Source organism: Phocoena phocoena, chromosome 1, assembly GCF_963924675.1.
Source record: "Phocoena phocoena chromosome 1, mPhoPho1.1, whole genome shotgun sequence".
Lineage (NCBI taxonomy): Eukaryota > Metazoa > Chordata > Mammalia > Artiodactyla > Phocoenidae > Phocoena > Phocoena phocoena.
Window position 1 is genome coordinate 150,353,001 of NC_089219.1, and position 13,531 is coordinate 150,366,531.

General features: G+C 38.4%; 1 protein-coding gene across 1 annotated transcript in view; it reads right to left on the reverse strand.

The window, feature by feature from the left end:
• CD55 (CD55 molecule (Cromer blood group)) overlaps window positions 1–13,531 on the reverse strand; it is a 109,832-nt gene that overhangs the window by 64,799 nt on the left and 31,502 nt on the right. Inside the window, exon 10 of the mRNA XM_065871223.1 lies at window positions 6,912–6,985. Coding sequence (XP_065727295.1) covers window positions 6,912–6,985 — 74 coding nt within the window. The remainder of the gene's footprint in view (window positions 1–6,911; window positions 6,986–13,531) is intronic.

Here is a 13,531-nt window from a genome sequence, read left to right on the forward strand (position 1 = left end):
TATGTATAGTATCATGTCATCTGCAAACAGTGACAGCTTTACTTCTTCTTTTCCGATGTGGATTCCTTTTATTTCCTTTTCTTCTCTGATTGCTGTGGCTAAAACTTCCAAAACTATGTTGAATAAGAGTGGTGAGAGTGGGCAACCTTGTCTTGTTCCTGATCTTAGTGGAAATGCTTTCAGTTTTTCACCATTGAGGATGATGTTTGCTGTGGGCTTGTCATATATGGCCTTTATTATGTTGAGGAAAGTTCCCTCTATGCCCACTTTCTGGAGGGTTTTTATCATAAATGGGTGTTGAATTTTGTCAAAAGCTTTCTCTGCATCTATTGAGATGATCATATGGTTTTTCTCCTTCAATTTGTTAATATGGTTTATCACATTGATAGATTTGCGTATATTGAAGAATCCTTGCATTCCTGGAATAAACCCCACTTGATCATGGTGTATGATCCTTTTAATGTGCTGTTGGATTCTGTTTGCTAGTATTTTGTTGAGGATTTTTGCATCTATGTTCATCAGTGATATTGGCCTGTAGTTTTCTTTCTTTGTGACATCCTTGTCTGGTTTTGGTATCAAGGTGATGGTGGCCTCGTAGAAGGAATTTGGGAGTGTTCCTCCCTCTGCTATATTTTGGAAGAGTTCGAGAAGGATAGGTGTTAGCTCTTCTCTAAACGTTTGATAAAATTCACCTGTGAAGCCATCTGGTCCTGGGCTTTTGTTTGTTGGAAGATTTTTAATCACACTTTCAATTTCAGTGCTTGTGATTGGTCTGTTCATATTTTCTATTTCTTCCTGATTCAGTCTTGGCAGGTTGTGCATTTCTAAGAATTTGTCCATTTCTTCCAGATTGTCCATTTTATTGGCATAGAGTTGCTTGTAGTAATCTCTCATGATTTTTTTTATTTCTGCAGTGTCAGTTGTTATTTCTCCTTTCTCATTTCTAATTCTATTGATTTGAGTCTTCTCCCTTTTTTTCTTGATGAGTCTAGCTAGTGGTTTATCTATTTTGTTTATCTTCTCAAAGAACCAGCTTTTAGTTTTATTGATCTTTGCTATCGTTTCCTTCATTTCTTTTTCATTTATTTCTGATCTGATTTTTATGATTTCTTTCCTTCTGCTAGCTTTGGGGCTTTTTTGTTCTTCTTTCTCTAATTGCTTGAGGTGCAAGGTTAGGTTGTTTATTCGAGATGTTTCCTGCTTCTTAAGGTGGGCTTGTATTGCTATAAACTTCCCCCTTAGAACTGCTTTTGCTGCATCCCATAGGTTTTGGGTCGTTGTGTCTCCATTGTCATTTGTTTCTAGGTATTTTTTTATTTCCTCTTTAATTTCTTCAGTGATCACTTCATTATTAAGTAGTGTATTGTTTAGCCTCCATGTGCTTGTATATTTTACAGATCTTTTCCTGTAATTGATATCTAGTCTCATGGCGTTGTGGTCAGAAAAGATACTTGATACAATTTCAATTTTCTTAAATTTACCAAGGCTTGATTTGAGACCCAAGATATGATCTATCCTGGAGAATGTTCCATGAGCACTTGAGAAAAATGTGTAATCTGTTGTTTTTGGATGGAGTGTCCTATAAATATCAATTAAGTCCATCTTGTTTAATGTATCATTTAAAGCTTGTGTTTCCTTATTTATTTTCATTTTGGATGATCTGTCCATGGGTGAAAGTGGGGTGTTAAAGTCCCCTACTATGAATGTGTTACTGTCTATTTCCCCTTTTATGGCTGTTAGTATTTGCCTTACGTATTGAGGTGCTCCTATGTTGGGTGCATAAATATTTACAATTGTTATATCTTCTTCTTGGATCGATCCCTTGATCATTATGTAGTGTCCTTCTTTATCCCTTTTAATAGTCCTTATTTTAAAGTCTATTTTGTCTGATATGAGAATTGCTACTCCAGCTTTCTTTTGGTTTCCATTTGCATGGAATATCTTTTTCCATCCCCTTACTTTCAGTCTGTATGTGTCTCTAGGTCTGAGGTGGGTCTCTTGTAGACAGCATATATAAGGGTCTTGTTTTTGTATCCATTCAGCCAATCTGTGTCTTTTGGTGGGAGCATTTAGTCCATTTACATTTAAGGTAATTATCGATATGTATGTTCCTATTCCCATTTTCTATATTGTTTTGGGTTCGTTATTATAGGTCGTTTCCTTCTTTTGCATTTCTTATCTAGAGGAGTTCCTTTAGCATTTGTTGTAAAGCTGGTTTGGTGGTGCTGAACTCTCTCAGCTTTTGCTTGTCTGTAAAGGTTTTAATTTCTCCATCAAATCTGAATGAGATCCTTGCTGGGTAGAGTAGTCTTGGTTGCAGGTTTTTCTCCTTCATCACTTTCAGTATGTCCTGCCACTCCCTTCTGGCTTGTAGGGTTTCTGCTGAGAGATCAGCTGTTAACCTTATGGGGATTCCCTTGTGTGTTATTTGTTGTTTTTCCCTTGCTGCTTTTAATATGCTTTCTTTGTATTTAATTTTTGATAGTTTGATTAATATGTGTCTTGGCGTATTTCTCCTTGTATTTATCCTGTATGGGACTCTCTGTGCTTCCTGGACTTGATTAACTATTTCCTTTCCCATATTAGGGAAGTTTTCAACTATAATCTCTTCAAATATTTTCTCAGTCCCTTTCTTTTTTTCTTCTTCTTCTGGAACCCCTATAATTCGAATGTTGGTGCATTTAATGTTGTCCCAGAGCTCTCTGAGACTGTCCTCAGTTCTTTTCATTCTTTTTTCTTTATTCTGCTCTGCAGTAGTTATTTCCACTACTTTATCTTCCAGGTCACTTATCCGTTCTTCTGCCTCAGTTATTCTGCTATTGATCCTATCTAGAGTACTTTTAATTTCATTTATTGCGTTGTTCATCGTTGCTTGTTTCATCTTTATGTCTTCTAGGTCCTTGTTAACTGTTTCTTGCATTTTGTCTATTCTACTTCCAAGATTTCGGATCATCCTTACTATCATTATTCTGAATTCTTTTTCAGGTAGATTGCCTATTTCCTCTTCATTTGTTAGGTCTGGTGGGTTTTTATCTTGCTCCTTCATCTGCTGTGTGTTTTTCTGTCTTCTCATTTTGCTTATCTTACTGTGTTTGGGGTCTCCTTTTTGCAGGCTGCACGCTCGTAGTTCCCGTTGTTTTTGATGTCTGTCTCCAGTGGCTAAGGTTGTTTCAGCGGGTTGTGTAGGCTTCCTGGTGGAGGGGACTAGTGCCTGTGTTGTGCTGGATGAGGCTCGGTCTTGTCTCTCTAGTGGGCAGATTCACGTCTGGTGGTGTGTTTTGGGGTGTCTGTGGCCTTGTTATGATTTTAGGCAGCCTCTCTGCTAATGGGTGGGGTTGTGTTCCTGTTTTGCTAGTTGTTTGGCATAGGTTGTCCAGCACTGTGGCTTGCTGGTCGTTGAGTGAAGCTGGGTGCTGGTGTTAAGATGGAGGTCTCTGGGAGATGTCCACCGTTTAATATTATGTGGAGCTGGGAGGTCTCTTGTTGATCAGTTTCCTGAAGTTGGCTCTCCTACCTCAGAGGCAGAGCCCTGCCTCCTGGGCTGGAGCACCAAGAGCCTTTCATCCACACGGCTCAGAATAAAAGGGAGGAAAAGTAGAGAGAATTATTAGAAGTATGAGGAAAGAAAGAAGGAAAGGAGGAAAGGAAGGAAGGAAGAAAGAAGCAAAGAAGGAAAGAAAGGAGGGAGGGAGGGAGGAAGGAAGGAAGGAAGGAGGGAAAGAAGGGGAAAATGTAGAGAGAATTATTAGAAGTTTGAGGAAAGAAAGAGGGAAAGGAGGAAAGGAAGGAAGGAAGAAAGAAGCAAAGAAGGAAAGAAAGGAGGGAGGGAGGGAGGGAGGAAGGAAGGAAAGAAGGAGGGAAAGAAGGAGAAAATGTAGAGAGAATTAGTAGAAGTTTGAGGAAAGAGAGAAGGAAAGGAGGAAAGGAAGGAAGGAAGAAAGAAGCAAAGAAGGAAAGAAAGGAGGGAGGGAGGGAGGAAGGAAGGAAGGTAGGAGGGAAAGAAGGAGAAAATGTAGAGAGAATTAGTAGAAGTTTGAGGAAAGAAAGAAGGAAAGGAGGAAAGGAGGAAAGGAAGGAAGGAAGAAAGAAGCAAAGAAGGAAAGAAAGGAGGGAGGGAGGGAGGGAGGAAGGGAGGAAGGAAGGAAGGAAAGAAGGAAAAAAGACAGAAAGAAAGAAGATACAGTAAAAATAAAATAAAGTATAATATAGTTATTGTACTAAAAAATATTTAGAACAAAAAAAAAAAAGAAAAAGAAAAAAAAAAAAAAAAAAAAAAAGAACAGATAGAACCCTAGGACAAATGCTGGAAACAAAGCTATACAGAGAAAATCTTACACAGAAGCATACACATACGTGTTCACAAAGAGAGGCAAAGTGGGAAAAATCATAAATCCTGCTCCCAGAGACCACCTCCTCAACCTGGGGTGATTCGCTGTCTAAAGGAGGGAAGGAAGGAAGGAAAGAAAGAAAGAACGAAGGTAAAGTACAATAAAGTTATTACAATTAAAATTAATTATTAAGAAAAAAAAATTTTTTTTTTTTTAAAAAAAAAACATGGACGGATAGAGCCCTAGGACAAATGTTGGAAGCAAAGCTATACAGAGAAAATCTTACACAGAAGCATACACATACACGTTCACAAAGAGAGGCAAAGGGGGAAAAATCCTAAATCCTGCTCCCAGAGACCACCTCCTCAACCTGGGGTGATTTGCTGTCTAAAGGAGGGAAGGAAGGAAGGAAAGAAAGAAAGAAAGAACGAAGGTAAAGTACAATAAAGTTATTGCAATTAAAATTAATTATTAAGAAAGAAAAAAAAAATTTTTTTTTTTTTTAAAAAAAAACCATGGACGGATAGAGCCCTAGGACAAATGTTGGAAGCAAAGCTATACAGAGAAAATCTTACACAGAAGCATACACATACACGTTCACAAAGAGAGGCAAAGGGGGAAAAATCCTAAATCCTGCTCCCAGAGACCACCTCCTCAACCTGGGGTGATTTGCTGTCTAAAGGAGGGAAGGAAGGAAGGAAAGAAAGAAAGAAAGAACGAAGGTAAAGTACAATAAAGTTATTGCAATTAAAATTAATTATTAAGAAAGAAAAAAAATTTTTTTTTTTTTTAAAAAACCATGGAAGGATAGAGCCCTAGGACAACTATTGGGAGCAAAGCTATACAGAGAAAATCTTACACAGAAGCATACACCTACACGTTCACAAAGAGAGGCAAAGGGGGAAAAATCATAAATCCTGCTCCCAGAGACCACCTCCTCAATTTGGGGTGATTAGTTGTCTAAAGGAGGGAAGGAAGGAAGGAAAGAAAGAAAGAAAGAACGAAGGTAAAGTTCAATAAAGTTATTACAATTAAAATTAATTATTAAAAAAAATTTTTTTTTTTTTTTTTTTAAAAAAAAAACCCATGGACGGATAGAGCCCTAGGACAAATGGTGGAAACAAGAGTATACGGACAAGATCTCACACAGAAGCATACATGCCCACATTCACAAAAAGAGGAAAAGGGAAAAAAATCACCGATCTCGCTCCTAAATTCCCCCTCTTCAATTTGGGCTCACTCCCTGTCTATTCAGGTATTCCACAATGCAGGGCACATCAAGTTGATTGTGGAGCTTCAATCCGCCGCCTCCGCGGCTGCCGGGAGAGACCTCCCCCTCTCCTCCCTGCTCTCACAGCTCACAGGAGCTCAGCTTTGTACCCGGCCCTGCCCCTGCGCGCTGATCGCTGGAGGGCGTCTGTTTTTTTTTGCTCAGACAGGACGGGGTTAAAGGAGCCGCTGATTCGGGAGCTCCGGCTCACTCAGGCCGGGGGTTGGGGGATGGGGGAAGGCGGGGCACTGCGTGCGGGGCGGGCCTGCGGCGGCAGAGGCGGCGTGACGCTGCGGCAGAGGCCGGCGTGACGCTGCACCAGCCTGAGACCCGCCGTGCGGGAAGCTGTCCCCAGATCCCGGGAACCCGGCAGTGGCGGCCTGCACAGGCTCCGCGGAAGAGGGGCGCGGAGAGTGACCTGTGCTCGCACACAGCCCCCCTGGTGGCGGCAGCAGCAGCCCCAGCGCCCCCCGCCCGTCTCTGGGCTCCGCAGTTTCAGCCGCGGCTCGCGCCCGTCTCTGGGGCTCGCGCTTCCCGCCGCGGCTCGCGCCCGTCTCGGGGGCTCGCGCTTCCCGCCGCGGCTCGCGCCCGTCTCGGGGGCTCGCGCCCTCAGCCGAGGCTCGCGCCCGTCTCTGGGGTTTGCGCTTTTTAGCCGCGGCTCGCGCCCTTCTCTGGAGTTCCTTTAAGCAGCGCTCTTAAACCCCTCTCCTCGCGCGCCAGGAAACAAAGAGGGAAGAAAAAGTCTCTTGCCTCTTCGGCCGGTGCAGGCTTTTCCCCGAACTCCCTCCCGGCTAGTCGTGGCGCACCAACCCCTCCAGGCTATGCTCAAGCCGCCAACCCCAGTCCTCTCCCCGCGCTCCGTCCAAAACCGAAACCCGAGCCTCAGCTCGCAGCCCCGCCCGCCCCGGCGGGTAAGCAGACAAGCCTCTCGGGTTGGTGAGTGCCGGTCGGCACCGATCGTCTGTGCAGGAATCCCCCCGCTTTGCCCTCCGCACCCGTCGCTGTGCTCCACTCCGCGGTCCCGAAGCTCCCCCCTCCGCCTCCCGCAGTCTCCGCCCGCGGAGGGGCTTCCTAGTGTGTGGAAACTTTTCCTCCTTTACAGCTCCCTCCCACTGGTGCAGGTGCCGTCCTTATTCTTTTGTCTCTGTTTTTTCTTTTTTCTTTTGCCCTACCCAGGTACGTGGGGAGTTTCTTGCCTTTTGGGAGCTCTGAGGTCTTCTGCCAGCCTTCAGTAGGTGTTCGGTAGGAGTTGTTCCACGTGTATATGTATTTCTGGTGTATCCGTGAGGAGGAAGGCGATCTCCACGTCTTACTCTTCCGCCATCTTCCCGCCCAGCTTGTAGCCTTTTTTAAAAGTTAACACACTTCGTGACAAACTATATGATGTCTATGCACAAAAGTTTTATGGACATATGAAAAACAAAAAATATTTTTTATTCTGAAACACATTTTCTCCCACATTTTTACCTCTCTGGAATTGAGGTGCAATTATGGCTGTCAACCCATAGAAATAGTGATGCAATTGTGTAAAACATTCAGTTCACACATTCTGCTAAGATCAAGAAGTCAAGAAAACACCAGCGTCAAAGTGTCTTAGAGTAAAGGAAAACCATCACATTCTCTCCTTGAGTGATATAAGGTTCTTTTTCTATGCCCTTCATCTCTTTCTGTCTACTATATCTGATTCTGGCAGAGGTATATTGAAATCTCATTATAATTGTATCTTAACAAATTTAGTGAATTACTAATAATTTTGTTTATATATTTAGATAGCTGCTATGTAGTTTGATATCTACATATTTATGAGTGTTTTTTTTGTAAAATTTTCCTATTATATCAATATTTTATATTTGCCCATCTTTTTATATTCTATCTTTCTTTACTGATTTAATCATGTCCCTATAGATAAGTTTTGTTTTCTAGCCTAGAGCATCAGTCTTTGTGCTTAATGGAAGGATAAGATAGTCCATTCACATTTTATATAATGCCTGTAACTTATTTTTGTTGTTACCTATTTTATTTCATTATTTCCTTTTTTAACTTTTCCTTTTCTTTTCTTTCTTTTTTTTTGTATAAATTCATCTCACTTGTTCTTTCAAAGGTTAGTTGTGTGTTTTCATCCCTTTCATTGCTCACATTATGCTCTCAAGGTCAGAAATATGTGAATGTGTATCTTTCTCCATACAGCTGCATTAGCCCAAATTTCTTCTTACATAAACTAGATGAGATCTCTGGAACACTTTTCTTTTCTTTCTTCTTCCTTCCTTTATTCTCTGTCCTTCTCTACTGATGAGGCTTTCGGGAATAATGTTACTTTGTTCTTTTGCAGATTTCCTCAATCCTTAAAGTCTCACAAAGTCATTATTTAAAACTTACATTCCAAAACGGTCTATATTTATTGAGAGTCAGGGAAGATTCAGCCTACCTCCTTAGTGCCTTCTTGACCTTTGGGGGATCTAAAGAGTCTAGAAAAATCACATGGAGCAAATATCAGTCTTCCTAAGCAAGTTCATTAGATCAGCGGTCCCCAACCTTTTTGGCACCAGGGACTGCTTTCGTGGAAGACAATTTTTCCACAGATGGAGGGGGGATGGTTTCAGGATGATTTAAGCACAGTATATTTATTGTGCATTTTATTTCTGTTACTATTACACTGTAATATATAATGAAATAATTATACAACTCACCATAATGCTGACAGGAGGCAGAGCTCGGGCAGTAATGTGAGCAGTGGGGAGTGGTTGTAAATACAGATGAAGCTTCACTAGCCCATCCGCCGCTCACCTCCTGCTGTGTGGACCCATAATGGTCAGTGGCCCAGGGGTTGGGGACCCCTGCATTAGATCACTGAACATCACACTTTTCCTTGGGTTTTATGGCTTTTGTTCCTTTGTCTCAAGGCACCAAATATCTTCTTCAATACCTTGCTCAAGACAGGGAATAAAGGTTTATAATATATCTAGCGAAAACCTCAAGCAATCACAAGTTCAGATAACAATTAACTGTTTGGAGCTTACAGTAGCCATTGGCTCAGATGAGGCAACTAGGTTGGAGTTGGGAAGGAAGAAGGAGAAAGCCCAGTGAAGGTCTCCAAATCCCCAGATTTTACAGTGGTTTGTTTTGAGAGACTTCATATTATGGAACCATCCTTGATGCCCCAGAATAATCCGTGTTTGATCATGATTGAGCTTTCTTTTAATACAGTGTAGAATTAAATATGCTAATTTCATCTGTATTTATACCATTTTGTACTTATATTAATAATAATATTTTGTACTTAAATAATAATTTCATCTGTACTTATACCATTTTGTACTTATATTAATAATGTTTATTCTATTTTAATAATGATTTTTATTCATAAGTAAAAGTACAATTGCAGGGATTTTTTTCATGCAATCTTAATGATGTGTTGGTTATCTTTTGTTAACTCTATAAAATAAAATGATAAGCTTTCCAAATTTATATGATTTGAAATATTTTGAATAATAGAATGAATATCTTAAAAAAACTCACTTAAAAAACGATCCAGTCTTGAAACTGGGGCCATTTGAAATTACAGATCTTTAACAATGTTTCTGATTAATTTTTTGTCATTTTTGAGGCATTCTGTCCTTTGGGGTCAATTTTAGTCATTTATACTTTACTGAAATGGTTTCCTAAAATTTCAAATTTGCATTTCCAAAGAGTTCATTTTTTAAGCTGATGTGTGTTGAGTGATAATATGTGTCAGGCTCCATCTATGCAATGGACATATAATGAAAAACAGTGCAATGATCCCATAAAGCTTATATTTTAGTGAGTCTGGGGCAGAAAGAAAGCAATCATGCCATTGTGTGATTGTGAAAGGGTGATATTTTTTCCATCACGTACAGTTATATGACAGTTCTTTCCACAAATATTTAATTATGTAAAATATATTGTATAGTTTCATTAATGACAAATATCAAGTTTTCTCTAATTGTGTTACACAAGGTAAAATATTACATTTTTACAAACTTACACTTGGATAACAGGAAAGGATAATGTATCTTTAGTAAATTATTAATTTTTATAAACCTTGATGATTGGTTTATGTTCTTAATCTACAAGCAGTAGACGTCAGTGAAAGGGTCACAGTGGTGACATTATTACAAGGATCTGAGGAATGCATATGTCGATGATGCATTATCTCCTAAATAATAAATAATTTCTAGTATTAACACTACTTTTGGGACTTCTGCACTCCCAGTGCAAGGGGCCAGAGTTCAATCCCTGCTCAGGGAACTAGATCCCACATGCATGCCACAACTAAGAGCTCACATGCCACAACTAAGGAGCCCGCCTGCTGCAATTAAGGAGCCCACATGCTGCAACTAAGGGAGCCAGTGGGCTGCAACTAAGATCCAGTGCAACCAAATAAATTAATAAATAAAAATTAATTAAAAAACATTACTTTTTACAACCATATGTACCTGTTAAGTTTATTAATAAAATTTAAATTTATTTAAAAGAGAAAAAATTATTTGATCACCAGGTAAAGTGGTATCAAGACTTCAGAAGCCTCACAATCCTCTACCAAATCCCCATTAAAACAGTGAAAAAAAAAAGGACAAGACCCTAAAAATTCTGTATTATCAGATGGGTGAGAATGAAGCATAGCTATAGATTGTCATACATAATGACAAGTATATGATGACTCCCCCTTCAAAATGAGAAAATAAAGCTTGGCTCAGATTTAAGGTAGAAATATACCCATACATAATGGATGGGTATAAATCTTTAAAATGTCTGTAAATGTATCATTAAAGTATTTTGCAATCCACAAAACTCTTATCTATGTCACATAGGTGTACATTTGTAATCTCACAAATCTTGAACTTAAATATAATTTTTGGAATGGAAACAGAATCAACTAACTTTATGCTCTTTGGAGAAGAACAGTGTATAGAAAAGGAAGACGATCTGCCTGGCCAAGATTAGAAGAAAATCAAAGATCTTGGAAATATTCACCCAAACACAGTAAAGAGCTCCATGACACAGAGATTATTCCTCCACATTCTGTGACAAATTTATCACCACTGTGAACTTTATATCTAATTCCACTTCCTTATTATGAAAATTAGTAATGGACATTGTGTTTTAGGAAAGCTTAATGAAGATAAACCACATACGGTGACATTATTTTCAAATTTGCAGAATAAAAAAATGATACTATAAACATCCAGGTAAATTAATTGGGTTATCCTCCAATAATCAAATTTCAAAACAAATTACACCTTTTCAACTCTAAACACAGTAAAATAATAGCATAACACTAATAGAGCTTTCAAGAAAATATGTGACTCTAAAGTTCAAAACACTCGTGAAAGCAACTGGATACAGGACAGATGCGATAACCATTTACCTCTTCTTTCTTTTGAGTAGAATTCTCTATTTTTGCATCAGTACAGAGCCACCTGCAATAGACAATGTATCTACCAAACTTGTGACTAAGTAGAAGTCAATTGCCCATAAGGAGAACTAGTATGTGTTAATTCCAGAACGTGACCTTAAAAGGAAGAGATGTGTATCTTTTCTGTCCTTTCTCAATTTCTTGTCTTTGCAATGCAGACATAATCTTTGGATTTTCACCAGCCATCTTGGATCATAAGTGGAAATTATGTTTGAGAATGACAGAGAAACAAGACAAAATAAACTGGGGTCTCTAAAGATTTTGGTACCAGGTTTGAGTTCAACCTGGAAGTCAGTTTGCTGGAAGTCAGTTTATCTAAGAAATACATGAATTCCCATCACACTTAAGCCCTTGTTATTTTTGTTCTATGTTACATGCAGCTGAACTAATACTGAGATTGTAATAAAATTTTATTCTTAGCTATAAAAGTGTTTAGCATGAACAAATTGCACTACCATTAAAACTACTAGTTGCATTTTATGATACAAAAGCTGAAGTCTTTCTTCTATCATCCTGGTTTTATGTCTCTCCCATCCTGTCTCTTTCTATTCTTCACAGTATTTGGTTACATAGTAACTAATCAATGATAGGTTTATTGAATGAAGGAATGAACAAAGGGCATCTTGTACATAATGAGCTCAGAGAGACACATGCCTCCATTATGAATAAGGATTTGGATCATACAATTGAAATTAAAAAACTAAAATAAAATTGTATACTGAAATTAATATTTTATTAAAAGGAGTGTTAACTTGCAAAAATAAATTCTTATATCCCTTTTTTCCCTCTCATGAGATATGTGGATCTTGTAAACAAAAAATGAAATTAGAGAAATGACATCAAAGCATTGACTCTTTTATTCACAATACAGAACACCTGGAATCAATAAACTATCATGGCCACAGGAAATCAGGTTCTTGCCCACCAGGAAAAATCTAGAATTACAAGCAAATGTAATGCCCACAATCCAACGTAGCAAATGAGTCAAGTGAACAACAACAATGGTGGGACCAACTTGCCTTGGGACAGATAATACTCCATGCTACAGACAACTTTATGAGGTAGAAATTGTTGTGCCCATTGTACAGGTGAGAAAACTCAGGCATGGTATGTTTAAGTAACTTGACAAAGTACTAGAAGCAGTCTTCAAACATAGACTGCAGTTCTAGAAAGTACTCAGATTAAAAAGCCAATCTCAAAATGTTACATGCTGTGTGACTCCATTATATAACATTCTTGAAATGAGAAAGTTGTAGAATGGAAAGTAAATTAGTGGTTGTCATGGGTCAGGGATGAGGGGGCAGGGAGGGGTAGCAGGAGGGAGATGGGTATGGTTGTAAAAGGGCAACAGGAGGGATCATTGCAGTGATGAAACTTGTACTGTATCTAGACTGCGGTGTTAAAGATGTGAACCTACACATATGATAAAGTTGCACAGAACTAAATAAATATGCAAACAAATCAGTACAAGTAAAACTGAAGAATCTGAATAAGATGTATTAGATTTTATGTTAATATCCTGGTTGTGATACTGTACAACAGTTCTGCAATATGTGACCATTGGAGGAAAATGGGTAAAGGGAACAGGGGATCTCTCTGGGTTATTTCTTCAAAAAACTTGTCAATCTACAATGATCTCAAAATAAAAACTTTAATTAAAAAAAATAGAGTAACATATCAAATTTAGTATTTATCTAAAAGGACATTGGGTATGCTGTAATGCAGTATGCAGAATTTGTTATTGTTTCAGTTTATCTAACAACTTTTATAAATTGTATTTTAAGGTGTTATACATGCTGTGAACTTCAACTAAAAAGTAAAAAAATAGTAAAAGTAAATGCATGTTAACTTTCCATAAAAAGAGTGTTCAGAAATTTAGAGAGAGAAACTCCTTCTTGCTGTTAGATCAAGGGAGGCTATCTTTTTTAAAAAATTTCAGATCACAAGTGTAACATATGCTAAAAAATGTAATGTTATAGGGAACAGCCAATGGAAGTCAACATTTAGACAGGAATTCACTATGGGTGAAATAAAAAACTATGATTAAAACACCAAAATAAGTATTTGGGGAAATTAATGAAGTATAAACATGCATTAATAACTAAACTAAAATAGGGCAGGTATGAAGCACAGACTGTTAGATATAAAACAACTAGAAAACTTGGAAATGAATAATGGAATCATTTCAAATTGCAATCTCAATTAATTGTATTACCTCTATAGTTGACACAGTTTAAGAGAGAATCAGTGGGTTGGAAGACCATACTTCATAACAAAGAAGAAGAAACAGATTAATATAAAATAGTTAAGACTTGTGGAACATTGGATTAGCCACATTTCAGTGCAGAAAACAGAAATTCCCTTGTTTCTTTAAAAAAAAAAAGAAAGCTGGGAAGGCTAGAAGTCAGAGAACCATTTTTGGACTATTGACTTCAAAGCCACATCATTGAAGTCATGATCTGGAGCTCAGGAAGCTACTGCTATACCACTATCTTTCAC